The sequence below is a fragment of the Alosa alosa genome, chromosome 15, assembly GCF_017589495.1.
Source record: "Alosa alosa isolate M-15738 ecotype Scorff River chromosome 15, AALO_Geno_1.1, whole genome shotgun sequence".
Lineage (NCBI taxonomy): Eukaryota > Metazoa > Chordata > Actinopteri > Clupeiformes > Clupeidae > Alosa > Alosa alosa.
The window spans coordinates 2,746,546-2,772,424 of record NC_063203.1 but is presented as its reverse complement, the minus strand read 5'-3'; the positions used below and the strand labels follow the sequence as shown (position 1 = coordinate 2,772,424).

Below are 25,879 nucleotides of genomic sequence, written 5' to 3'. Positions count from 1 at the left end.
TCCACTTTCACTTTTCAAGCACTGTCTGGAGGGACATCTAGAATGCAGTCATGAACAAACTTTCTTCTCTCTTAAACATATCTGAATTGCTTCTTTAGAAGAGTAGCCTATGCATCTGCTGACAATGACAAAAAATTTGACTCGGTTAATTACACTTAAAGAGGATAAAAGGACAAATCTTTGTCACACCCTGAATGTTTTTAAAGGTCAGCTTCCCCCATCAGGTCAGGGCCTGTTTCAACAGTGAGAGGAATGTACAATCTCTCGTCATCTTTGTTTTCTTGTTCTTTTCCATATGCACCCCAGGCCATGTGCTCTGCTCTATATAAGGATGAGATGGACATTGAGGATGCAGTGTGCAAGCATGGAGGTGTGTGTGACTACTCTACTGCTGCTGGTGTGTGCAGCCTGGAGTGAGGCTGCCCCTGTTTCCATCTCCATGGGAGACACAGCTGCATCTGAAGATGATCAAACTTTGGCTGAGGTGAAACAAGCATTCATGATACTGTTTGGGCAACATGTGTCCAGATTCATTAATCAATTATGCATGCAGATATAGGTCAGGGACTAACATAGCTTATTCTGTTAATGAATGCTTTCCACTTGCCTTTTCTGCCTTAGACTTTTTTGCACATTTCAGGTCCTCTGCTGTAGTTGGTTATGACATACTGTAGCACATGAATGTATACCTTTTTTGTTCACATACATTCACACAGACATTGCTCTCACTTGTTCTCTACTCGCCAGGACTATCTGGAGCGCTTCTTCTCAGATGTCGGGACTTCAAATGGAACTATCATGAGGAGTGTGACAGAAAATACTTCTTTCAAAGACAACCTGGAGGCGATGCAGTCTTTCTTTGGCCTGGAAGTGACAGGCACACTGGATAAGAACACCATTGAGGTGATGAAGGCGCCCAGATGTGGTGTCTCTGATATCAGCAGATACGGGCACTTTGCTGGACGCCCAAAGTGGGAGAAGAAACGAATTACCTACAGGTAAACAGAAGTTGATCACAAACATTATGGTACAGTTGTGGTAGTTGTGTGTGCACCAGTATTCACACTGCACATTTTTCTTTATGCTATCGTAAGGTCTGAAAGTGGTAAGAAAAATACACTCGTTGGTTTTGTGTACGTAAGCTCACAGGACACCCATGCCATTTAATACAATAGAACTGTGACAGCTAGCATTTCACATACATCCAGCCGTGTGCATGTACATGCCTGTTGATAAGAAGTGAGCTGGGGTCTCAAAGCAATGCATGTGGCTGCATTACAGGATAACTATTTACACCCGTGATCTGAGTCAGAGAGAGGTGGACTACACCATTGGCCAGGCCTTCAAACTGTACAGTGATATCATTCCTCTGGACTTCAAACAGATCACCAGTGGCACTGCTGACATCATGATCCTCTTTAAAGGCGGATGTGAGTACTTAAAATAAGGGCATCACGCTGGAGCTCAACAATGTGCTTAGTGAAATACTACAGGATCTTTATCATTTCTCCAACTGTATACCAGTACAATTAAGATGGTCTGGGGTCAAAATTGTGTATTTCCTAACTCTGTATTGTGGCTGTGACAGTACCTGCCATGTTGACTGTCCTCCATATGCCCTCCACTGCATTGTAGATCATGGGGACTTTTGGCCTTTTGATGGTAGTGGAGGTGTCCTGGCTCACGCCAGCTCTCCTGGTCAGGGTGAAGGTGGTGACACCCATTTTGATGATGATGAGAACTGGACCCTGACGTCTCGAGGTGACTACCTCTGTCCCACTGTTTTACCTGCCCTTCACTCTTACAGGAAATGGCTTCCCTACAAAAGAGTTCTTTATCCTCTGCCTCTCATTATAACAAGTTATTGTTATATTGCTTATTCTATTATTGTTGTTATTATTGTTATTATAAGTTATTGTTTTATCCTCATCTTCTTTGGCTATGGTTGTTTAGCAATGGCAAATGAAGAATAACTGGAAATCCTTGAAAGGTCCACAGCTCCCTGGGATTGACTGTTTTCTGTGCTCCCCTCTACCCCTGCCCTCTCAGGAGTGAACCTGCTTTTGGTGGCAGCTCATGAGTTTGGTCATGCACTGGGACTGGACCACTCCAGGGACAGAAGTGCCCTCATGTACCCCACCTACCAATATGTCAACACTAATGGATACAAGCTGCCTGACGATGACCGGCTAGGAGTTCAGAATTTGTATGGTACTGACATATTTAATCATATCATATCACATCATTAAATCATATTTAATAAATCATATTGCATTACTTGAGCCTCATCTTTTGTCAAAACTTCTAGGTACTCGGAAAGGTACCGCTCCAGACCCTACACCCCCTCCTCCTAAACCAAAGCCAAGGCCAAGACCAGGCCCAAGACCAGGCCCAAGGCCAGACCCAGCTCCAGCTCCTGGGCCCAACCCCAAAGATGAACAGTGCAGCCGCAGTCTAGTGTTTGATGCTGCCACCTCCATCAATGGCGATCTCTATTTTTTCAAGAATGGGTGAGAGACAAGAAATGGTTACATTGGTTAAATTAGTCTGTGTGTGTGTGTGTGTGTGTGTGTGTGTGTGTGTGTGTGTGTGTGTGTGTGTGTGTGTGTGTGTACTAAATGTATACAGTTGAATATTTCTTCAGATATTATTGGAGAAGAAGTAGAATGATCAGAGGAATTCCTTTAATCAAAGTGCAAACAACATGGCCACAGATCACTTATGTGGATGCAGCTTGTGAAATTCCTTCGAAGGCAGTATACCTCTTCCAAGGTGGGAATCCAGGCTCCACATACACTGATAAATCAGGAATAATTGTTGATTAAAAGTCTAATGTTTGTTGACACGGCATCTTCACAGGCAACAAATTCTGGAAAATAAACCCGCGAGACAAAACCATTTTGCCAGGTTATCCAAAAACATTAAGCAGCTTGGGCTTCGCCTCAAGTGTGGACAAGATAGATGCTGCACTGTACGAGCCCCTCACAAAGACCATTTTCTTTTATAAAGGAGCACAGTATTGGAGGTATGTGACATATGTTATTCCCAAATAAAAAGTATCTCTATTTACAGAACAAATCATAACACCACTAACTGTCCTACATGATTGCAGCTATAATCCCAGAAGAGAACAAATGTACAAAGGATACCCAAGGGCTTTATCTGTTGGCTTCCCTGGAATTGGTAACAAAGTGGACGCAGCTTTTGAGAATTACGGTAAGGAATATTTCAAATACGCCATTGAAACAATGAGACGCATTACATCTAACGCATAACGTAAACGCATTCCATCTCTCTCTTCCAGGTTACCTTTACTTCTCCAACGGCGCGAGGCAAGTGGAGTACAACTACCGCTACTTGAGAGTGCAGCGCACCCTCCTCAACTATGGGTGGCTCAACTGCTACTAGTAGTAGACCCCACCACATGACAAAACATCACTTAATACATCCAGCAGCTTGTAAATTTGAATTGAATTGAATTGAACCGTTCAATGCTTCACTTAAGGGTAGAGGAGAGATAGACTTCTCTGCATAGCCTGTCTGCCTCTCCACCTTCTCCATGTTTTTGTACGGACTGTCCACTAGCCTACTGTTTTACTGCTACACTGTTTACATGCTATATTAGCACACATGCACACTCCCTCCCACTGCCTGCATTGTGGCCGTACATAATACCTAATACTTTATACTTAATACTTGACCAATGGCTGTAACCCTATTACTTCAACCTATTCTTGCACTGATATAGTTTTTATATAGTTTTGATATTACTTTGTCTACATTATTCTCTTATATGTCCATATTTATTTTATGCTATTTTATGCAACTGTTGCACTGTTGAACCTATTTGCACCATCACCATGACACTCACTCTCATAGAGCACCTTACCATGCATACAGAATTACAGGCTCAGTCCCTGCCCTGTCACTGCAAGTGCCTGATGCTTGATCATCCTTATACTATGTGGATATTTCGTATTTAAGTATTTTTTATCTTCTACTGCCTCTATTGTGCAGTGGAGTAGGAGAAAAAAGAATTCTGGAGATTTCCTAGCCTGACATTGTCATACTCAATTCTAGTCAGAACTGCTCCATTGGGACGTGATTATGGGGTGTGTTTCAACCAATAGTGGGAAAATGCCTAACCAATCAGAGCAATGAAATAGCTTAATAGCTGTATAAGTATAAGTATATATACTCTTTTGAGACCGTAAGGGAAATTTGGTCTCTGCATATATCCCAATCCGTGAATTAGTGAAACACACTCAGCACACAGTGAGGTGAAGCACACACTAATCCCGGCGTAGTGAGTTGCCTGCAACAACAGCGGCGCTCGGGGAGCAGTGAGGGGTTAGGTGCCTTGCTCAAGGGCACTTCAGCCGTGCCTACTGGTCGGGGTTCGAACCGGCAACCCTCCAGTTACATGTCCGAAGCGCTAACCAGTAGGCCACGGCTGCCATATCTATAGGAAGACACCCGAACCATCTCTGCCGAGCACATGAGGAATTGTGCCAGTAGCATCACCGATTCGAATCCGGCTTGATGCCGTGGCTGCCATTGTCACGCGGTCTCCCGTTATATTACGCTACGCTGTCCGGTGGTCAGCGCATTCCCGAGTGCAGGCGGGCACGCAAACTCTTATGAAGTCAAGTGTGTGAACTGTTTGTAACTGTTTGCTTTCTGTTTGGTGTGCTGTTTCCTGAGGCCATTCATCTTAATCATTGATATCAATTGCAACAGACAGATTGGTACTCGCCGCCGTCTCCCTTTATCACGCAGCGCGCATTCCCGATTGCAGGAGCGAGTCACATGATCAGCGAACTCTAACTGCCTGCCGCGTGTGTTTGCGATTCTTTGTAACTGTTTGTTTTCTGTTTTTTGTGCTTTTTACTGACATCATTCATATTAAAGGAACCATATGTAAGATTGGGTAACACTCCATAATAAATAGCAAACTAGTAATTACTTAACCCTTTGTTAATGATTGTTATAATAGTTATAATTTTTTCATCATTAATTAAATATTAGTTGTTTGCATAAAATCTGTATGTTAATGTTTTAACAAATCTATTAACTAATATTGTAAACTAAATGTCTTTTGGCACTAATTAACAGTTATTTCTTACATCATTTAAATGTTAAATGTTTATTTACAAACTATATGCTAATATAAAAGTTAATGACATTTTATTATTTATCTAGCTTTTCTGATTAGCTTTGTGGAGAATTTATGGAATTCATGGTTTATGGCTTTATGGTCTTGTGGGGTGTATAAGGCACCCTACTGCCAGTGGTTGGTTGTGTGAGAGTTTGTGCACCTCTTCCACTTTGTGGTTGGCTGTCCTGTAATTGGTGACCCTCTGGCTAGTGTTTGAAAGTAGTGTACTCTTTGCCTTTGGAAGTACTATTTGGTTGCTGCTTGGTGAATTTGCTTGGTGAATTGGGTGAAATTCAGGAGAGGGGTGTAACAGAGTTAGAAATGTAGTTTAGTGTTTGTATGTGATTTTCGCCGTAATTAAGCAGCCTTATTGAGATTGTATTGTTGCCATAGACCTCTCCAGAATAAGTCGGTGCCGTTTAAGTAGTATACTATAGACTATACTACTTAAATGGCACCGAAAATCAAAAAATCCAGTGGAAACTAGATGGCGTGTGTAGTGTGTGTAGGCCAATCTGCCCAGCAGCTTTTTCTACTTTGTCACCTACAGAGTTTGACAGGTACGATCTTTCAAAACGCCATGTTATTTCCCATAGACAATCGACGCCAGGAAGTTGGATGGATACGGAAGTTAGGAGGCGGGACTTATTCTGGAGAGGTCTATAGCCGATCAGAAGCGGTATGCTTTGCATAGAGTGTCCCAGTGACTTCCGTTTTACTTCCGCTACAAGGGACCTATCTTTCAAAAAAATATTAACTGGAGTTAATGGAGAGATAACAATTATTTTTTGGTCCAGTTTGAATTGTGCCACGAATTTCACATATGATGTGTGTGAATTTAAAAGATAATTTTTCACGTCAAGAAAGTACTGTTGTTCGATAGACTTCAAAAGTTATGTTGGTTTTGTGCGAATCCGCTCAGTGGACTACATCTCTCGTCTCGAACGATGTAGGCTACGTCACCAATGTAATGAAAAGATAAGATTAGCTGTTATGCTAGTTAACGGTTACATCTTGCTGCCTGCTATGTCACTTAACAGTATCTAATGTACAGTCTATGGACGAATACAACTTACCTGATGTGTTTAATCCTCTGGCTCATGGTATTTTCATCGGCAAGGAAAGCCCAATTAAGACCTGTTGCTGGTATGCTTGTACAATCTGTGAATGTGAATGAGCTAACGTCACTAGCGCGACTGATGGGTTGGAATTACGATCTTTCACAATGTTGTAATTCAATAGTTATGAAACAAACTGCAAATGTCTTTACATGAAAAATTGTCTTTAAAATTGACAAACATCATATGGGTAATTCAAGGCACAAGTCAACCGGGACCAGAAAATCATTTTTTTTTCGCCATAGACTGGCGTTCAAATTATTTTGAAAGATAGGTCCCATGGAGGCAAATGGAAGTGGCGTCACTGGGACACTCTATTGGGTAGGTTGACTGTATGAAGCACTCCCCACTTTGTTTTCATTTTGTAACTGTAAAATGTTGTTTAAGTTGAAAACTTCGATATACCACCTATATTATATTACTTTCCATGTATTGTTAGGATTTGGGTGCAATTCTAGCAACTTAGAGAACGTTTATTAATGTTTTCATTATGACCACGAGTAGAGTTCATACACACTGAGTCTAACGTGACTAGCTGTAAACTCCGCTAGCAACTTTTCATGCACTCAGTGTAGTTAGTGTGCATGGAAAGTGCAATTCAGTCTAGCAGGAAATTAATGTACATTTAGCTTAGCATTATGTTTATGCATTACCTCTATATGGTCTATGTCTCAGTGTTTAGTGAGTCTCAGAATATTAATAAACTGTCGTTCTGTGCACCTGAACATTCCATGTTGCATTTCTCGCTTGCTAGTAGGGCTAGCAATGATGCATGTAATATAGCCCATTCAACTACTTCTTTTTATTTTGCTTGTGCAGATGCTGTTTTATGTATGCCAGTGCCTGAAGACATGTTTGTTTTAACTTTTCTTAAAGTAATAAATGTGATAAGCCAGTTCTGGTCTCATTCCCTTCACCGTCTGACTAATAGTTATATATTACTAATATAATAATAAAGCTTAACCAACTTTATTATAAGGGTCCCCCATACTGATAGTTATATATTACTAATATATTAATTAAGCTTAACCAACTTTATTATAAGGGGCCCCACGCTTATAGCTATATACTACTAATATATTAATTAAGCTTAACCAACTTTATTGCAAGTGCTTCCGGTGCCGACAAGAGTGGCAGCATGTCAAGGTAGCTCTTTTCTTGAATTTCCCCTTGGGGATCAATAAAGTATCTATCTATCTATCTATCTATGGTAAGGGTCCTATGGGGAGTGGTTCATATTGGGATAGGCAGAAGCACAGTTTACTAACAATCAGTTAAATAATAATAAGTCATTACCTTTTCTATTAACATATAGTTTGTAAATAAACATTTAACATTTAAATTATGTAAGAACTAACTGTTAATTAGTGCCAAAAAGACATTTAGTTAACTATTAACACATATTAATACAATATTAGTTAATAGATTTGCTAAAACATTAACATACAGATTTTATGCAAACAACTAATATTTAATTAATGATGAAAAAACGATTAACTTGTGCCAAATAGATATGTTAGTAACAATTAACAAATATTAACAAAGGGTTAGGTAATTACTAGTTTGCTATTTATTATGGCACCTTATTATGGAGTGTTACCTAAGATTGTGGCCAAAACTGGTACTGCAATCACTTTCAAATTACTAGAGTGGTGTATCCCCTCCCCCTCCCCTCTGACTCGAGGTTGCCAACCCGGATGCCGAAACACTACTGACTTTGTGATTAGTAGATAGGTACGCGCATCAGGCCAAAACACAACATCAACATCAGTTGAGGGCTGCAACTTCACTTTTTAAATGACAATATCCTGGCCAGCCTACTGTTGTCAGTGATACTGTATAAGTATTTGAAATGAACATGATTTCTTAATGACTAGTGACATATCAGGGCCATTTTATGATTAATTGAAATACATTTCTTACATACGGTTCCTTTAAATCTATTCCACTCACGTTATCAGGAGAATACCGTAGCATAAAGTTTTATTTTGAACACTTCGGGTCTCACTCATTGGATCCAAATAACAGAAATAACAAACTCCATGTCATGGAGTCATGGTAGGGTAAGTTAGGCTATAAGCACATAGCCAATTAAACATGACCAGGGAAAAATGGAACGGAATGATATGGTAACGTTATGCTATGAATTAATGCTCAGCTCAGCCAGGTTCGTTTGTGCAGTCAGCGTATGAATGTGAACGAAAATATGCCCTTCTCCAGTAGCAATATGCCACCTAAAAATGCACCAGAATAATAGAATCACATCTACTCAGTAGTACCCCCTCTATGAGCACCCCCAGGTGAAAAAACTCTCGGTTCGCGAACATTCTAATCACATATTTGTGACCGTAATACTGCACTCTAAAAATTGCTGGGTTATTTTCTCAACCCAAACGCTGAGTTGAAACTGTTGGGCCATTTACTCATGTTGGGTAATTTTCTGTAACCCAGCTTGTTGGGTTGATAGTTTAGGACAGCACCCCTCCTCTCCCCCACCTGACGTGAGCACACTACCCAGCACCAGGGTAACTTTAACACAGTTGCATAGTTATTTGAGAGTTCGGGGGAAATCGTTATTCTTTCAACCGTCCATGCAGTCCAGCAGCTGTCAACATGCAGTGGAAATCAGCCGATTTTGGAAGGTATGTATCTGCTTTTAACTTTTTTATTATTATTATTCAGACGGATTTTACAAGTCCACCCAGATACCCTTCGTGATATGAATGGATATTCTGCCTGCCAATTTCGTTCAGCCTAGCAGAACAGGTTAAGAATTGTGTCATTCAAGCCAGCTAACGATAGCTAACATTAACTTACAATTACTGCTCATGTTAATGTTAAATCTACACAAAGACAGACTCTAAAAAAACATAGTTCTGTGTTCACTGGGTATGAACTGCTGAACAGAAACAAAACAAACTTTTACAACGAACTAAAGTTAGCATACCAACAGCTGGCTAGGTTAACGTTAGCAGACGGTTGGTATGCTAACGTTAATTAAATGCTTCGTGGTAGTGCTGCATACATACAGTCAGAGACGGTTGATAAAGCGAGACGATTCACAGAAGGGTTCTTCCTGTTCCCCTATGACGTATGGTTCACTAGCGCCACGCCTTTTTAGGAGACTAGCGAGAGATTCTTTACACTGTGGCCCTATGGAAGAAATCATTTTTTTCTCGGATTATGCCCCAGCCCTTAATTATACAGCTCGAGATTGGACATTTTAATGCATTTTCTGTAATTCACATGTGTTCCTTACATTCTGACACCGACATGGCGTTTTTTTTTCAGATGAACAGTTAAGGAGAAAACGACTTTGTTTGCCACTTGTCTGTCTGTTTCTGTAACCCACTGGCACGCCGATCTACTAAGTAGCCGAAGGTTCTCTGGAATAAGTTACCGTTGCTTACCACTTCGATGTTGATCACTCAATCGCGAAAATGCCTAAACTTTGGGTGCATAAACAGACACCTTTCTGTCTTCTCTTTCCCTAAAGACGTAGACATGTACATAACGTCATATTGACTGATCAGCATCGTTTATGATGTCTGGATTGCGTTCAAATAGGCTGTATAGCAGACGGCCATACACATAAACTAGGGCAGTGGTTTCTCAACCTTTTTCAGTGATGAACCCCTGTGAAATATTTTTTTCAGCCAAGTAGCCTTCCCCTAACCAGCATAAAGCATTTTTAGTTGAGAAAAAAGGATTTAAAACAGAGCACTGTGCCATCAGTGTCTAATTTATTAAACTTTGGAACTAATAAACACATACAAAATTCAAACATTTGGAACATTTTAAATTGTAATAATCCATGACTACATTTATTGCTAATTATTTGTATATTTTAAAATCTCACGTACCCCCATTTGAGAACCACTGTACTATAGTATTGCATATTATTGTTTAACAAGTAGGTCATATCACATAATAATCTGGACAGTTAGGGGTGCGTTCCCAAAACCATAGTTTGCATTGCAACCAACAAAGTAGCTAACTTAGTTAGCAACTATGGTTATGGGAAACGTGCCCCTGGTTAACAAGTTGCTAACTAGCACACCTAACCAGACGTTTGCTTTCTCAATTAGCCTTACCTCTGATGTTTGATAAAGTAGCGCCAATCGATGTATCCCACAGCGCCGCCACACGGCCATATCTTTAGGCCTACTACCCATTAAATTACAATGGAAATACAATAGGCCTACACCACTTATTTTTTCATTGACATAAGGCTAAAAATATGATGAACACTGGCATTTCTCTTTTCAGATACCATATTATTGAACTAGTAGAAGAAAGAGGTAGCTTGTTAATATAAGGAGTGCCGACTTGTCCATCCGATCCAAACAAGTAAACCTGAGGAAAGGAGGGTATAAAGTGTGTGAGGCTAACTTTGAATGGTAGGGTTTTATTTGAAATTCACATTTTCAACAAATCCCACAATTTAACACCTGCATACATAGCCACATTCTGCAGTCTACCCACAAGGAAAAGAATAGCACAACTGCCTAAACCCTCCATCAACTGCCAGTAGATGTGTCCTGCATTGAGTGGTAGTTAAGCATTTACAAAACGAAATACTGTTATTGTCTTTGAATTAACTAACATCCTGAATGGAGTGTAGGAAAGCAGGATCTCTTCGTTTGGTTGGATGAAGGTTGAAGTCATATGGCCAGCATTTACAGCACCTAAAACAGAGACAACACCACACAAAGTAAAATAAAAAAACATCATGAATTACAATTATGTTCTTATGTTCTTGAAATTAAGTTACTACACCTGCACATTGCTTTGCTTAATATGATCCTTCCTACTATAAATGCTGTGATAACACAATAGGACTGAAGACTATGATACAGCTGGAGAGGCTGCCAAGTTAGGCAAATACTACGACTGACTTCTTTGAGGCCATGAACAGGCTTTTTGATGTCTTAAATTCACGGTATAAATGTCCATTCAAATACCCTACTCCAGTTTTAGCATCAGTCAAATTGTGATTACAGCACTTGATTACAAACACAAACACTTACTTCTCAGGGCATCTCTGACCCCAATCCATGGCGCCGTCCCTATAGGACCACAAAGCAGACATCAGATCCACCATCTTACGGAGAGCCTTCAGTGGATTGAGTCTTGGACCTTCAGGTTGCTAGAGAACAATACATATAGTGCAGCAATCATTCTCAGTGTGTTAACTAATGTTGAATAATAGATCTTTTTTTCCATACAGAGGGAAGTTTAAATCTAGTTACAGAGTTTCATAGTGACAGGCTGTTGGTCGAAACATGTTGGCCAATGCAGCCAAAAAGGCTTTTCCTTGGAGTGCCTTTTGTAGAATTAGTTTCAACTTTATTTTGGTAGTGTTTCATGAAGTCTTCAGGTCTGATTGTTAGTAGCCTATATGAAATTATATTTGATATGTTTAACTTTGAAAGTTCTGTAACTTGTATAGGGCAATTCAATTCCATAAAACTGTCACATCCATAATGCCAACTAAATACCATGGCATTGTGTTGGTGTTGTGGATGTTACAGTTTTGCGTGGAATTGCCCTATACATTTGAATGGCCACAAGAGCGGACAGTTACAGAACACAGTCTATGTACATAGCATTGACTTATCCTCTGAATAACACAGGTTCAAGTTCATTCCTCCCTGTCATCGCGGGTTCATCCTCACCATCCATAGCGTCCTTCTGCTCGTCCAACAACTGGGGAGAGAATTAGCAAACATGACGTTCATTTTAGTGCTGCTTGATAAGGGTCTGTGCAAGACCATCCGAGAAAAACTACTCAGAACTGATGTAACGTTATTCAACACAATCGTTGAGCGCCACCCTGACTACACATTTGCCATCAGAGACAAACTTAATACAAAAATATGTAATGTGCAGGATCGGGCAGAGATCAGTAGAGAAAATCGTCGCGTCATCGAGGACAGACAGAGAATATGGCGTAAAACTAAATGTTTCACTACGCTAAGATGATAATAAAATTCAGTGCACCAACAACTGTGTACATCCGGTACTCATTTTTTACTAGCAGCTAAACACATTTCAAAACTGCTAAATCAGTGTCGCTTGCAGTAGATCTGATCCACAAGCTATAGTGATGCCGATTTAGGTAGAGCAAATATCAGGTTCGTAAATTATCTTTGTAGCCTAACTACCAAATTAATCTGGTAGCTAGTGCCTCAGCTAGCTCTGCTATAGGTATCAGATGGTTAGCTAACGTCAACTAACGTTACTCCTCAATGAGCTAACATTCATGCTTAATAACGAGATAATAATAATGTTATTACCTAAACTACGCAGACATTTTACTACATAGATAACTCGTTACACAGACACAGACTAATCACAAATACCTTGCCACATTTCAAACTGCCACTTACCTGGAAATCAGACCACATCTTGCCACGACGATGTACCAAATTCAGTCACCCAGGCCAGCTCCAGTTGGTCACAGCAAGAGAGAGGCGCGAAAATGAAAAATCTTTGACGTTTTCATCAACGAGGTAGCGTCAGCGCATTCTGACCACGCCTTTTTAGGAGGCAGGAACTGTGTACAATTCCATTCCATTGTAGAAGCCTGTGCTGCTTTATCTTTGTATATTAAGGATCTTTGATACAGTCGAAGTAGTCTCTTCACACGTACGGTAATCATCATGCCAAACAACATATTAATTCATTCAGGGTAGCTTCATATTATAGCCATGTAACTTACTGGGTGGTTTTTGGTGGTAACATTAATGTTACAGACAACTTAAATTTAACTAACTGAATGTGTTAACATAAGCTAGCTAACGGTAGAACTATCACTGCCACTAACGTTATTACTGAACGTATGTTTTGTCAGTCTGCTGTTAAACAACTCCACGAGGTGGTCATGGTTTCAGAGTGTGTTGCGCTAATATTTTGTCTCCAGATTTTTAATGTTTGTCAACATCATTCACTGATAATGGTTCGTGAAAGTCTTTGTAAAGTTCGGTCAATAGCAGTGATTAATTCACACTTTTTTCTTTCTTTGATTGACAGGGCTGACCCCCAAATGGACCGTAGAATCTAGCTGTCTTCATGAAGTAACTTATCACATGCTGATGCTGCTTTTAGAGTAGGCTATCCATTCAAAAATAAAGTAAACTCTCAAATAAATAATTATGTCGAACTGTTTTATTTCATTGCATGGCTATTTGTTGCCCATTTTATCTCAATGCAACCCAAATACTGGGTTTAGAAAACCCGACAACTGGTAATTTTAACTAGCAGTTCTGTTGATATAACCCAGTGGTTTGGGTTGAATCTATACCCAATATACTGTGTGAATTTTACTCAACATTTATATAGTTATAACCCAGCATATTGGTTACCTTTACCCAGTCTATTGTGTCAATTTAACTAACGTTGTGTTGATATAACCCAGCGTTTTGGGTTAGAATCATACCCAATCTGCTGGGTTTAATAATGTACCCAGACCATTGGGTTAGGATAACTCAATGTGGTGTTGGTCCAATAGTTAACCAGCGGCTGGGTTATATTTGGGTTATTTTTAACCCAACATTTTTTAGAGTGTGCGATAATACCGAAAACCATGATCATTTAGGTCACTATAACGGTGAGGTTAATTTTCATACCGTTACATCCCTAATCCACAGGGAGTGCTTTGCAGGGATCGTGCAGGAGTGTACTGCGCTGGAAGGAGTCAAGCAGGATCCATGTGACACCCCAAAGAATACAACCAAATTGAAGAGACCCTGGCTAGGACCATGTTTTTTTTATTTATTTAAAAGGGACAGTGTACATTAATGAACATAAGACATGTAAATACACCAGATTTAACTATTCAAGCTAATTTTCGTTTTTAGTCCCTGGCAGGTTGATGTTAAGAGTGAACTGGGACATATAAGAGGGATACCAGAGTATAAAAGTATACACACAAACACATAAAGTTAACAGACAATTAACACTACTACGAATATGTGCAGGATGAAGACAGACAGAATATGATACAAGACACAGATTAAAATAACAGATGTAACGCCATGCTAGACAAAGAAAGGGAAAAAGTAAAACAAAACATTTAGTAGCTTCACATAAAAACAAAAGTAAAGCAATACCACACTCCAGATAAAAGCATTACATATGATTACATGTTTGTGTGTCTAGCCATTGTTTTATGGATTTAGTTAAATTGCTTAAGTTTGTGTTATTCCTTATTTCTATTGAGTTCCAGATGTGTGCTGCAGCTGCTTGATAGGAGAAGGCTGACTACAAAGGATGATTTTCTGAATGGAATCATGAATTCATGAAGTGTTAGACTGGTGATAAGCATTTTTTATCCAATGTTTTCAAAGCCTGCTTATAAAGTCTTTCCACTGATTGCAGTGTAGTTCTTGATGTCTGTGTCCAGTTGGTGAGGCAGTAGTTTATGTGTGAACGAATCATGGCATGCATCAGATGTTTCAGTTGGTACATTTTGTGAACACAATCAAATTCAATTTAGCTCATTTCAATTATATGGAATACCCGATTGATGCAAAGTGCGTCAAAAAACACACCCTTTCTTCTCTGTTACATTGCTCCGGAACTGTTCATCCCAGCGAGATGAAACCTTTATTGCGTGACAGAGCAGAAGTGGGGCTTTCCAACGAGACTACACACTTGTCTCAGGGGCGGATTATGAACTTTCGGGCCCCTGGGCCAAGATGTATTAAGGGCCCCCTACTTATTATTGTCGTATATGTGGTGGGGTGTTGGGGTCCTCCACCAGAAAATGTTTAATTTGTTTGATGTGATTTCCTGTATTCTGGTGCATTTTGGGGATGGCCAATACTAAAATCAGATTCATAGCCTACATCCTGATTTGTTGATATTGAGGCAATGATTCCATGCAAAGGCTTAGGCTTCAGGGCCCCCTGACCCCTTGGGCCCCTGGGCCTGGGCCCGGTAGGCCCGTGCAGTAATCCATCCCTGACTTGTCTCAACGATCAAGTATGAAAATTAAAAAAAATCATGAAATTAAATCAAATTGCATCATATTTACAGTCTATACTTCTCTCATGCTCACCTGCGCTACAAGCACCCATTACTCTCGTTTGAATTACTCATGAACCCGTGATCGCATCGATATGGCAAGCATATCAGATGAAAGAGGGGACACAGGGCTATCCATTGGCACCATGTTTATCGATCTTTCTGGCTTATAAAACAGACTAAGTGACTGCAAAACTAGATGTACCGCAGAGCGGTACAAAATATGACCGCAGCCCAGTCCAGCACATTTTTTCCACAAAAATAAATCACGCTGAAAGGCCTATATGATTCTAACTGTCTCACTAAATTGCATTATCCACACTCAATTCTCACTGGTATCTGCTAGACAACAAGTACCAAAACATGATTAGTTCATAGATTTCACATGTAAAATTCATTTTATACAACCCCACCTCCATCTTGCCTGTTCATAATTCTGAGAAATTCTTGAATTGTGTGCATGTACATGTTTATCCCTTTGCAGACTGTGCCGAACATTCCATTTTTTCATACTCGATGGCCTTATGGCACAAAAAGGCTTATTGTATGATTATGCTACATGACAGAGATACAATATACACACCACTGTAATCAGGAGAAATAGCCCTTTCAAATGGTATAAAATATAATTAATAAGTTTGAGGAGAACATACATAATTATTAAAAAATATCTTTAAAATTCAACCCCAAAAAACACGAAAATATCAGTTTGTCAAGATTAATCTCATTTTTCTCCCAATTTCTATTGTAGATAGAGAAAAACATAGAGTGTATGGGAGATTCACAATTTTGTCCTCTACTCAGTGATACAAACAGAATCAATGTGTCACCTTTTGTTCAAAAGTTATGATAAATTTATTAGACCTTTGTAGGCGGCCACTAAACATTCCGCTTTTTTTCATACTTGATGCCCTTGTGAGACAAAAAGGCTTATTGTGTGGCCATGCTACACATGACAGAGATAAGATATACCCACCATTGTAATCAGGAGAACTAGCCCTTTAAAATGGTACATATATATCATAGGTACACATCATAGTTAATACATTTGAGTGTACCACACATTGTTTTTAAACAAAACCTTCAAAATTCAACATCAAAAAAAATTGAAAATATCAATTTGTCAAGATGAATCTTTCTTTTCACCTAATGTCTGTTGTAGATATAGTGTGCAAAGGATAGCCAGTGTTGTGTTCTCCTCAGTGAAAAAAAACATAATCAATTTATCACCTTTGGTTCAGAAGTTATGATTAATTTACTCATAACACTAACAAGTAGAATTTTTAAAGAGTAGAATGTTTTCATTTCCCGGTTTGGCATCTGACCTAAAAATACAGATATAATGGTCATGTAACAAAAATAAGATGTTTTACCATCAAAACAAGCTCAATATGGGATGTCTTACTGTACTCTGAAGAGGCTAAATCAATTGTGGGGAGGACAGATAAAGGCTGAAAGACAGACTAGCTGATTGTAACTGCTTTTCCGTGTGCTTCATTCTACTATGAAAACAAGAATATAGAGACACTGGCACATGTGTTAGGTTTTCTGAAAGGGGAAATAAATCATTTTATTTAGAAAAAGTCTTAAACAATGTGATTAAATAACCAGGAACAACAACTTCAGGTAAATAACATAAACATATGTTTACAAACATGCAGTAACTATTAGAACTACAAGAATGACAAGACAACAGTATAACAAAGATCAACAAATCTTACATGGTGAACAAAACATCAATTCATACGAACATTCACACATACATATATATATAAACAATTAAAACGTTAGAAGAAATTCAATACATTTAACAACCATACAGCATATAATTCGATACAATATATAATTATCGATATCATTTGCCCTACACATAAGGTGATCGACTAACGCCACATTCACACCAGATCCGTGGTGTGTGCATTGTGACAGCTGTGGCATGGTTGTGTGGTTGTGTGTGTGTGTGTGTGTGTGTGTGTGTGTGTGTGTGTGTGTGTGTGTGTGTGTGTGTGTGTGTGTGTGCGTGCGTGTGTCCATCTAAGCCTAGCAGACGATGGGGTGTAAATGCTATTGGAGTTGGTGTCTCTGTCTGTGTTGGAAGGATAGGCAAAGTGTATGCTTTCTACCTGACATGGGACTTGACCAAACTCAAAATAAAGAAATTGTCAGATAAGAAATATAGAAATTGAATTACAAATCTAACCAAACTATTATCACTATAATCCCTCTCATTATTGTTATAAGCAACACTCTTATCACAACCAGAAATGTGCTTGCGCCCAGATGGACGCACACACACACACAAACATGCTTACCCAGCTGGGGATGATGGGAGATTATCTCCTCCTGTAGCACATCATTGTCTTCTTCTTCATCCAGAAGCTACCCATCCATGTCCCATGTCCATGCCATCGTGGTCCTTGGGGTCATATTTGCCATCAGCAGTCGGCTGCTTTCACCCCAGTTGCACGTACTTCTCTCCCTCCATCTAAAATAACAAAAAAAAAATGACAGGTCTGATAGTGAATAGGTTGTTTAGTTTTATTTTACATTACTTCCACATAATCCTAATCACCACCAACCATGACTCTTTTCACTAAAAGTATTATTGTCACTGGAGGACTCCAATATTGCTTGGAGAGGTAGCATTAGTCTCAGAGCTCACTACAGTAAGTGTTATTGCCTTGGCTAAACCATACATAGCATACCAGCTTACAAGCAAAAATTGATTCATTAACATGAGTCAGGAGATATGACAGAAAACATCTAAAGAGCGTATGCATACACATACACACCGTGCATAGGCTACTGCAGTTGCGTAAAGAAAACACCCCCTTAGAAAATAATGTGGCTTGGGTGTATGAGCTCCCATCATAGTTAGCCACCCAAAAACCTCATCGTAGCAGCCAACCTTACAGCCTAAAAGCTAAACAATACTAAGACACATTTATAACAAATCTTCAGTCATGTATTCATGAAAACAGCAGTCAATGAATAAAATCCTTACGTTACACCATCGGTGATCAACACAGTCTTCACGTCGGTAACGTAACATTAACGTTGTCATTCATGTCAGATGTTTCTATCTAAGTAAGCTAAGCAACTTGGCTACAAACAACTGTAAATTGTGCTATACAAATTACGAAGGAATAAAAGGTTTATTTGACAATAAAATACCGATTAGGTGTACTTGACAGTCATTGGCAGTCATGAAGCACGGGAGTGAACTTTATCGCGACTACGCGTCAAGGACATGTTGCAGCCTCTCCTGATGCTAACGTTACCTAACTTAGCTAGTTTTCTATCAGATGACAAGCAAGCAACATCGTTCAAAATAGAACAAATCGTTAAAGTGTCAGTCTTAGTAGGTCTGTAATCTTGGTTGACATATAGTAACCCCCCAAAAATGACTGAAAATGATGAGTTTACTAAAGATTACGGTGTGCTAAAATACCAGCTGTCATCAGCTGAAGTGAACACACACACACATTATGTTACTGACCATGCATACAAGGTGTAATTACCAGCAAAAAATAACTTTTAAAAACGATTTTGAAGTAATAACATGGATAACAAGTAATAATAACATAAAAAGACTTGTTTTACCTCAGATGATCCAGTAGTTTCTCCTTTAGACGGCGTCAAGATCAATGATGCATAGTGCTTCCTGCTGTTTTTCCTCTAGTGGAGGGAGGCGTCAACTCTTGATTTTTCCTTCACGTAGTAAAAAGAAATTCAGCGCCACAAATCCCTTTAACCAATCATATCGCCAGAAAGCCTATGATGTGACGTTTTTTGAGGAAGTTTTCATTGATAAAATTGGTTGGGGTATGGCGGAGTTATTAGACTGAACGTCATCGGTACTGGGGTACCGAAATTAGAATGGGCCGTCTGCAAAGGGTTATGTTATGTGTGTGTGTGTGTGCCTGTGCATGCATGCGTACATATGTCTACTGTGTGAGTATGTGTCATACGTATGATTACTGTGAATGCATGTGTGTGTGTGTGTGTGTGTATCTGTTTGTGCACATGTGTGCACATGAAATGGGTTAACATGACCCCTGGAGGCAAAACACGGAAAAAAAAAGTCATCCTAGGCCCTACAGTTCTCAAGATATTCACAGAGAACTGTGTCTGCCCTCCCTCCTTTCGGGGTCCAGTCCAGGGGGGGCTACAGATCAAAACGAAAAATGACGGTTCCATGCTATCCATGTGGGGTTACATGCCCACCAAGTTTTGTGTACCCGGTCTTTCAGTGTCGGGAATCCTTGTTGGTGTCGTCACTAAATGTACACATAAATTATTTTATTGTAAGGCCCCCCATGAACGAAAGTACACAAAACTTGGCATGCATTCGGAGGGTGTCATAATGATCTTACACTTTTAATTTCGTGCAGTTTTGACCTTGTCAGCCATTGATATTGTGATGAAAACACCTAATTTTTTGCTTTTTAATTTTTAACTATGTGGCGCTATACATGAAATAAGTGGTAATGGGATGGGTTGACATGCCCCCTTAAGACCAATATACATAAAAAAGGTGGACCTCCTAGGCCCTACGGTTCTCGAGATATTCACAGAAAACTGTCTCCGGCCACATACAGGCCAGTTGGTGTATAGTAACATAAATTCATTTATTGTGTGGCCCCCCATGAACGGAATTCCACAAAACTTGGCGTGCATTCAGTGGGTGTCATAATGATCCTACACTTCCAATTTCGTGCAGTTTTGACTATGTTAGGTCACAGATACCTGCGATTACAACACCTCATTTTTACTTTTTTGTGTTTAACTAGGTGGCGCTATACATGAAATGAGTGGTTATGGAATGGGTTGACATGGCCCCTTGAGATCAACATAAAAAAAAAAATGGTCCTCCTAAACCCTACGGTTCTCGAGATATTCACAGAAAACTGTGTCTGCCCTACCCTCCTTTCGGGGGGTCCAGTCCAGCGGGGGGGGCTACAGATCAAAACGAAAAACGATGGTTCCATGCTATCCATGTGGGGTTATATGCCCACCAAGTTTCGTGTACCCCGGTCTTTCAGTGTCCCGGGAATCCTTGACGGAAATTTGGACATGCGAAAAAAAAAAAAACAAATCTGACTAAACCTATATGACCGCCGCTAACTTCATATAGCTGGACTTACCCCACGTTTTTGTCTGTTCTTGTGGCAAAGCATGTTTATAATCCAACGCTATCGTGTGTTTCTCTATGGCAAAGCATGTTCATAATCCGGTTTTGAGATCCTAACAAATTCCTGCATGGCATCCAATTCAAGGCTCACAATTTGTTCAACAAAGAAACACCTTTTTTGCCTACTTTCTTCATGGCAATCCAGTAAAAAGTTGAGAATCATTATGAGTGCATACACCAGGCAAGCAGGCTAACACGCAACCTCGGGTCAAGTCAGGTCAGATCAGTTCGTGTCACAGATATGGAGCGCAGAAAGGTCATTTTTCATCACTAAATAAAAAAATGGCATTTATTTCCGTAAATCACACACCACATATTTCTGTAAATTGCTCAGCCCCAGAGTATCCCTCCAACATGGCAACTATATTGCCCGATTCAGGACAGTCTGCCCTACACACACATGAAATGCATGTAGAGCTATGAGCTTGCTGTGGTGAGATACATGTCGAAATATAAGAATTTTTATAATACGCTTTTTAGATTTTAATTCTTTAAAAATCAAAATAAAATCAATGCTAGTACTAATACATGAAATGGCAGATCTGGATAGCCTAGACTCTGCTGAAAAAAACAATATATAATATGTGTGTGTGGCACTTACAATAACCAGAATAAATCCTTATGAATAAAGGTAGTGAACATGCCCTAAAAACAGCTTAGGGTTCTAAGGGTTAACAACTGAAGCATCTAAATTGTACATGCATGCCATGATTCTTTCACACATAACCTTGTATGTAGCAATAGATAAGGTGATATGAAAGGTATCTGTGGACCCTAGCAGAGTATTTGAGCAAGTGCTCTGGTAGAAGTTATTTGCTGCAATAAAACCTAAAATGAGTAACGGTCTGTGTCAATTCCAATATGCATTGGTAGATATTTGAGTTGCACTTGAGACCAATGAGAGTTAGAGAATGTGCATTTTGCAGATAAGAATAACAAATAATGCTATGAGGGAAAACTTTGTCATTACTTAGCATGTACATGTACACATGATATGAATATAAAGTTATTGAAAAGTTATAAATGGGTGTTACAGGTTTCTTTGCAGCATACGTTTCTAGAAAACACTGAACTACCTAGGCGATATAGCTGATCTGGAGAATAAATATGAACCTGCAGCAAACACTTTGGTACAATTAGCAGTGTATGCTATTCGTACCCTGGTGCAATTAGAAGTGAATTCTATTCGTACCCCGGTGCACACAGCAATGTGTCCTATTAGTACCCCGTCTGGTACAAATATCAGTGTATGCTATTTGCACCCCTGTGCATTTATTCTGGCATATTGATCACACAATGTAATAATAATTTAAAAAAAACAAGCAACATGGTTTTTTGTTGTTACGTAACAGGGTGTGAATAGCTCAGCTGTGTAATAGACACTCTGAATAAGGTATGCTGTTTGCATCAATGTATAGTTAGAAGTGGATGCTATTCATACCCTGGTGTATATAGTACTGTATGCTATTTACACCCTGGTGCATGAACTAGCTAATTGTTGCAATCAAAACTTCCGTTTGAGAACCGATTTCTTGTTCAAATTGCGCGCCTTCTCTCCAGAGACGTTGATACACATGCACACTCACTCTGCAAAAATGCATCACACAGGAATCAAACTATCTATCTGCTTCCACAAATAGTGTTTGCAGGTAAACTTATAGTTTATAGGCCTGAACATCATATTCACGAAATTTCTGTTAACTAACAAACTGACGGTTGTATGTGTTCACTGAACCAAGATTATGAAAATAAAACACAACTTTTCAATCTAAAGCTTTATCTGAACAGATATAGTGCCGAAACCTTTCAGAATTCTTCACTTTCTGCTGACAAAAAAACGAATGTCCGCCATGTTTTTTGTGCACGTGAGCAACGTCTTTTTGTTGTTATGTCACAGGGTGTGAATAGCTCAGCTGTGTGGCCAAGGCCAGGCGTGTAAATATAGGGGGTGTAAATAGACACTTCGAACACTTTAATAGTGGCAGTTCTGCATTCAAGAGCATTAGAAGACCTGAATGATTAGAGCCAAATTTAGAGAATGACAGCAAGTGTCTAGGCTGGAATAGGTTGAGCATTGGCATGAAGATCAATACAAGTGAAGAGCATGAAGAGCCATCTCGAAGCTGAAACTGATTAATGGATGTTAAGAGTGACCATGCTTGGTGTCTATGGCTCAGTCAAATGTTCTGCTGTGCAGGAGGAGGTAGGAGTCGAGCAGGATGCAGGAGCAGGATGTGGCAACTACAGTAAGGCACCTTAAAGAGAAAGAGAAACTGAAGATTCAATAATGTCCATGATGGATTGACCTGGACGTGATCTGGAAAAAACAGAATGATGCGGTGACCCCATGAGCGGTGGCACGACTCAGGAAAGAGGGGAAGGGGGAACCAAGGACACAGACCTTGGGGGGAAAGGGGCGCGAACATGGTTCAGGTTGTCGGGAGATGATTGAGATTGAGTAAACCAGGGGTAGCAATATACACCAATTTAGCAATGCGAAGTGCAATGGAGAACGCCAGGAAGCAATTAAAATACTGTAGCCAACCGCAGTAGCTAACGGCAAGAGAAGGGGTTAGCAGTACAAATGAGAGGATTCCAAGGAACGGAGCAGAACAAGGCTACACGCTGGAGTGCTTCCATGGTCAGGAGAGTAATGGAGCAATTCTACATGCTGGTGTAGGTGCTCCCTTGGTCAGCAAGGAGAGTGACGAAGCAGAGCTATATGCTGGTGTAGGTGCTCCCCACGCGTTTCGCAATTGCGTAACTGACCATTCACAAGTCCCACATCTCTTAGTTATTGTTACTTCATCTCTCAAACATTGCAGAATCTTCATGTTTGCCATTGGGAATAACGTTCAGGGCACAACAAACTTAACTGAGTGCCATAGACATAGTCAAACAAGCAGACATCCCATGTGCCTCAGCGATCAGTATTTGGGCCCCTGCTTTTCTGTATTTACACCACTTCCTTGGGCAAGATCATTTGCGCCAATACAGTTCGCCATCATTGCACGGACGATAGGCTACTGAACTTTACCCGTCTTTCATCGGATGTCTGCATGCTTAAGGATATTTCAGTTTAATCTCTCCACAACTAAGCTTTTGATGTTTCCAGCTAAAACTGTCAGGGTGGTCAGAGGAATCAAACGCAGATTACGGAATATCTTGCAGTCTTGGTTTATTGGAGTGAAAAATATCCAAAACTCCACAAACTTGATAATCAGCAAAAAACAGGCTCTTGATAACAAAAAGACCTCTCAGGCGGTAACAGGTAGTCTAGGCAGGTCTCACAAACACAGAAACGACAATCAGACAAAGAACAATTCTTCTTCTTCTCCTTCTTCTTGTGGGGTTTATTGGCAGTTGGCATACACACGGTTGCATTTACCGCCACCAACTGGACATTTATATAACTACAGGTATGGAGTTTCAACGGAGGAGCGACAAAGAAAAATAAATAAATAAATAAATAGATAAATAAATAATAATAATAATTGAGGAAAATAAAGGAAAAAGAAAAAATAAATAATACTCTAAGTGAGTAGCATTAACTAAATCCTAACAAAAAGTCCTGTGTTCTTGAGAAATTTAAATACAGATCTCCAGGCAGACGGCACAGAGAAGGAGAGTAAACCCTCAAGAGAGAGCCTGGCCTGCCCCAGTTCTCTAACCTCTTCCAGTAACATACCTCTTTCTATGCTGTACGCTGGGCAAACTAATAAAACATGTTGAACTGTCTCCATTTCCCTGCAGTTATCACAATGGCCCGTGGCATGTTTGCCAATAACATGAAGATGATGGTTCAGCCTAGTGTGGCCTATCCTAAGCCTCGTTATTATTTACTCTTCTTTTCGGCTCCAGCTGCACTGTCTTCTGGTGGGCACCTGTTTTTGTATAGTGCGAAGGAAGCTACCCTTACTCTCCCTGTCCCACTGCCCCTGCCATTCGCTTATCATTTTAGTTACTATGATATGCTTAACTTCTGCTTTACTGAGTGGAATGTTAATCTGAATCTCAGAATTTAAAGCACCTTTAGCAAGCTGGTCTACAACCTCATTCCCTTCAATACCTGAATGAGATGGAACCCATACAAAAATAACTAAAATATCTTGCTGATGCAGTCTAAAAAGACTTTGAAGAACATCATACAGTAGGTCAGGTCTGCACACTGACTTGCCGCGGCAGAATACTAGTCAATGCTGACAATGAATCAGAGCAAATAACATTACACCGGGTCTTAATCTCTTCAATCCATTCTAGTGCAAGGCAGATTGCAAATAGCTCTACTGAATAAACTGCAAGGTGGTCAGAGAGTCTCTTTTGAATTCCTTTCTTATACTTTGGGATAAACACTGCAGCTGCAGTCTTCCCTGTAGCAGGGTCTTTAGAAACATCTGTATAAATTTGAACCCAGTCAGGATATTCGGTGCGTATATGCACATCAGTGAGATGTCTCACATCCCTTTCCTCCTCAACCTCATCACGCATTTTGACTAAAACGATATCCACTGTGGGCATGACAAAGAACAATGAACAACACAGGGTTTAAATACTCAACAAACGAACTGAGATACAATGCAGGTGGGAAGGTAATTGGGAGATAATAGACAAGAAAGGAAACAGACCAAATAAGGACAAGGGTGTGGCAACAGGAAAAAACTGAAATGCGAAACAAAAAAACACAGAGCAACACCAGAGGGAGCCAAAAACAACCAGTCCTATAGGCTCCCTGACAAAAACAGCTAATCCCAACAGATTAACATCCATTTTGACTCCTCTTCACTGACCCCAACTAGATCAGCATGCAATTTATACCTCCCCACAACAACAAGATAACGCAATAGGAGGAACAGAGCATGTTAAAGTATTGACTTAATCCTGCCTATGTGATGTAATCGAGAAATGGAGTATGTAGTGTGGGGATACATCCACTCTTATTGGCTGTCTAGAATACAGTCATGAATAAACTCTTAAATATCTTAAACCTATCTCAATTTACTTCTTTCCTTAAAAGTCTTTTCCCTAAAAACCTTGTACAATGATAGCAATAACTTAATGTAACAATTCTGATAACACCCCCCACAGTGCATGCCAGACACAACATTCCATGTCCTGCAGCTACTGGCAGAGAGACAGGGAATAGGCAAATACAAAAAACACACAATGCACACATCAATACACAATGCACACATCAATAACATACAGATTACAATGCCCTTGCATGTGCTGACAAAAATGACACTAAAAGAGGATAAAAAGACAAATCTTGGTCACACCCTATTTTTAAAGGTCAGCTTCCCCCATCAGCTCAGGGCCTGTTTCAACAGTGAGAGGAATGTACAATCTCTCTTGGCACTTGACACTTTGTTTTCTTGTTCT

The 25,879-nt window shown here is 39.8% G+C and overlaps 1 protein-coding gene and 1 long non-coding RNA gene across 2 annotated transcripts; one reads left to right on the top strand and one right to left on the bottom strand.

Moving 5' to 3' along the window:
• The first annotated feature begins 324 nt into the window (after positions 1-324).
• LOC125308014 (collagenase 3-like) lies at positions 325-4,176 on the top strand. The gene is made up of 10 exons (XM_048264210.1): positions 325-484; positions 748-998; positions 1,282-1,430; positions 1,636-1,761; positions 2,050-2,211; positions 2,309-2,510; positions 2,645-2,772; positions 2,860-3,025; positions 3,113-3,216; positions 3,305-4,176. Exons 1-10 carry the CDS (start codon positions 332-334, stop codon positions 3,406-3,408), a joined length of 1,545 nt encoding a protein of 514 aa, XP_048120167.1. The 5' UTR covers positions 325-331; the 3' UTR covers positions 3,409-4,176.
• Positions 4,177-11,344: 7,168 nt separating this feature from the next.
• LOC125308038 lies at positions 11,345-12,906 on the bottom strand. The gene is made up of 3 exons (XR_007195816.1): positions 12,669-12,906; positions 11,955-11,985; positions 11,345-11,425 (listed from the first exon to the last, which is right to left on the bottom strand). It is a non-coding gene; the product is annotated as an uncharacterized LOC125308038 (long non-coding RNA).
• Positions 12,907-25,879: the final 12,973 nt, after the last annotated feature.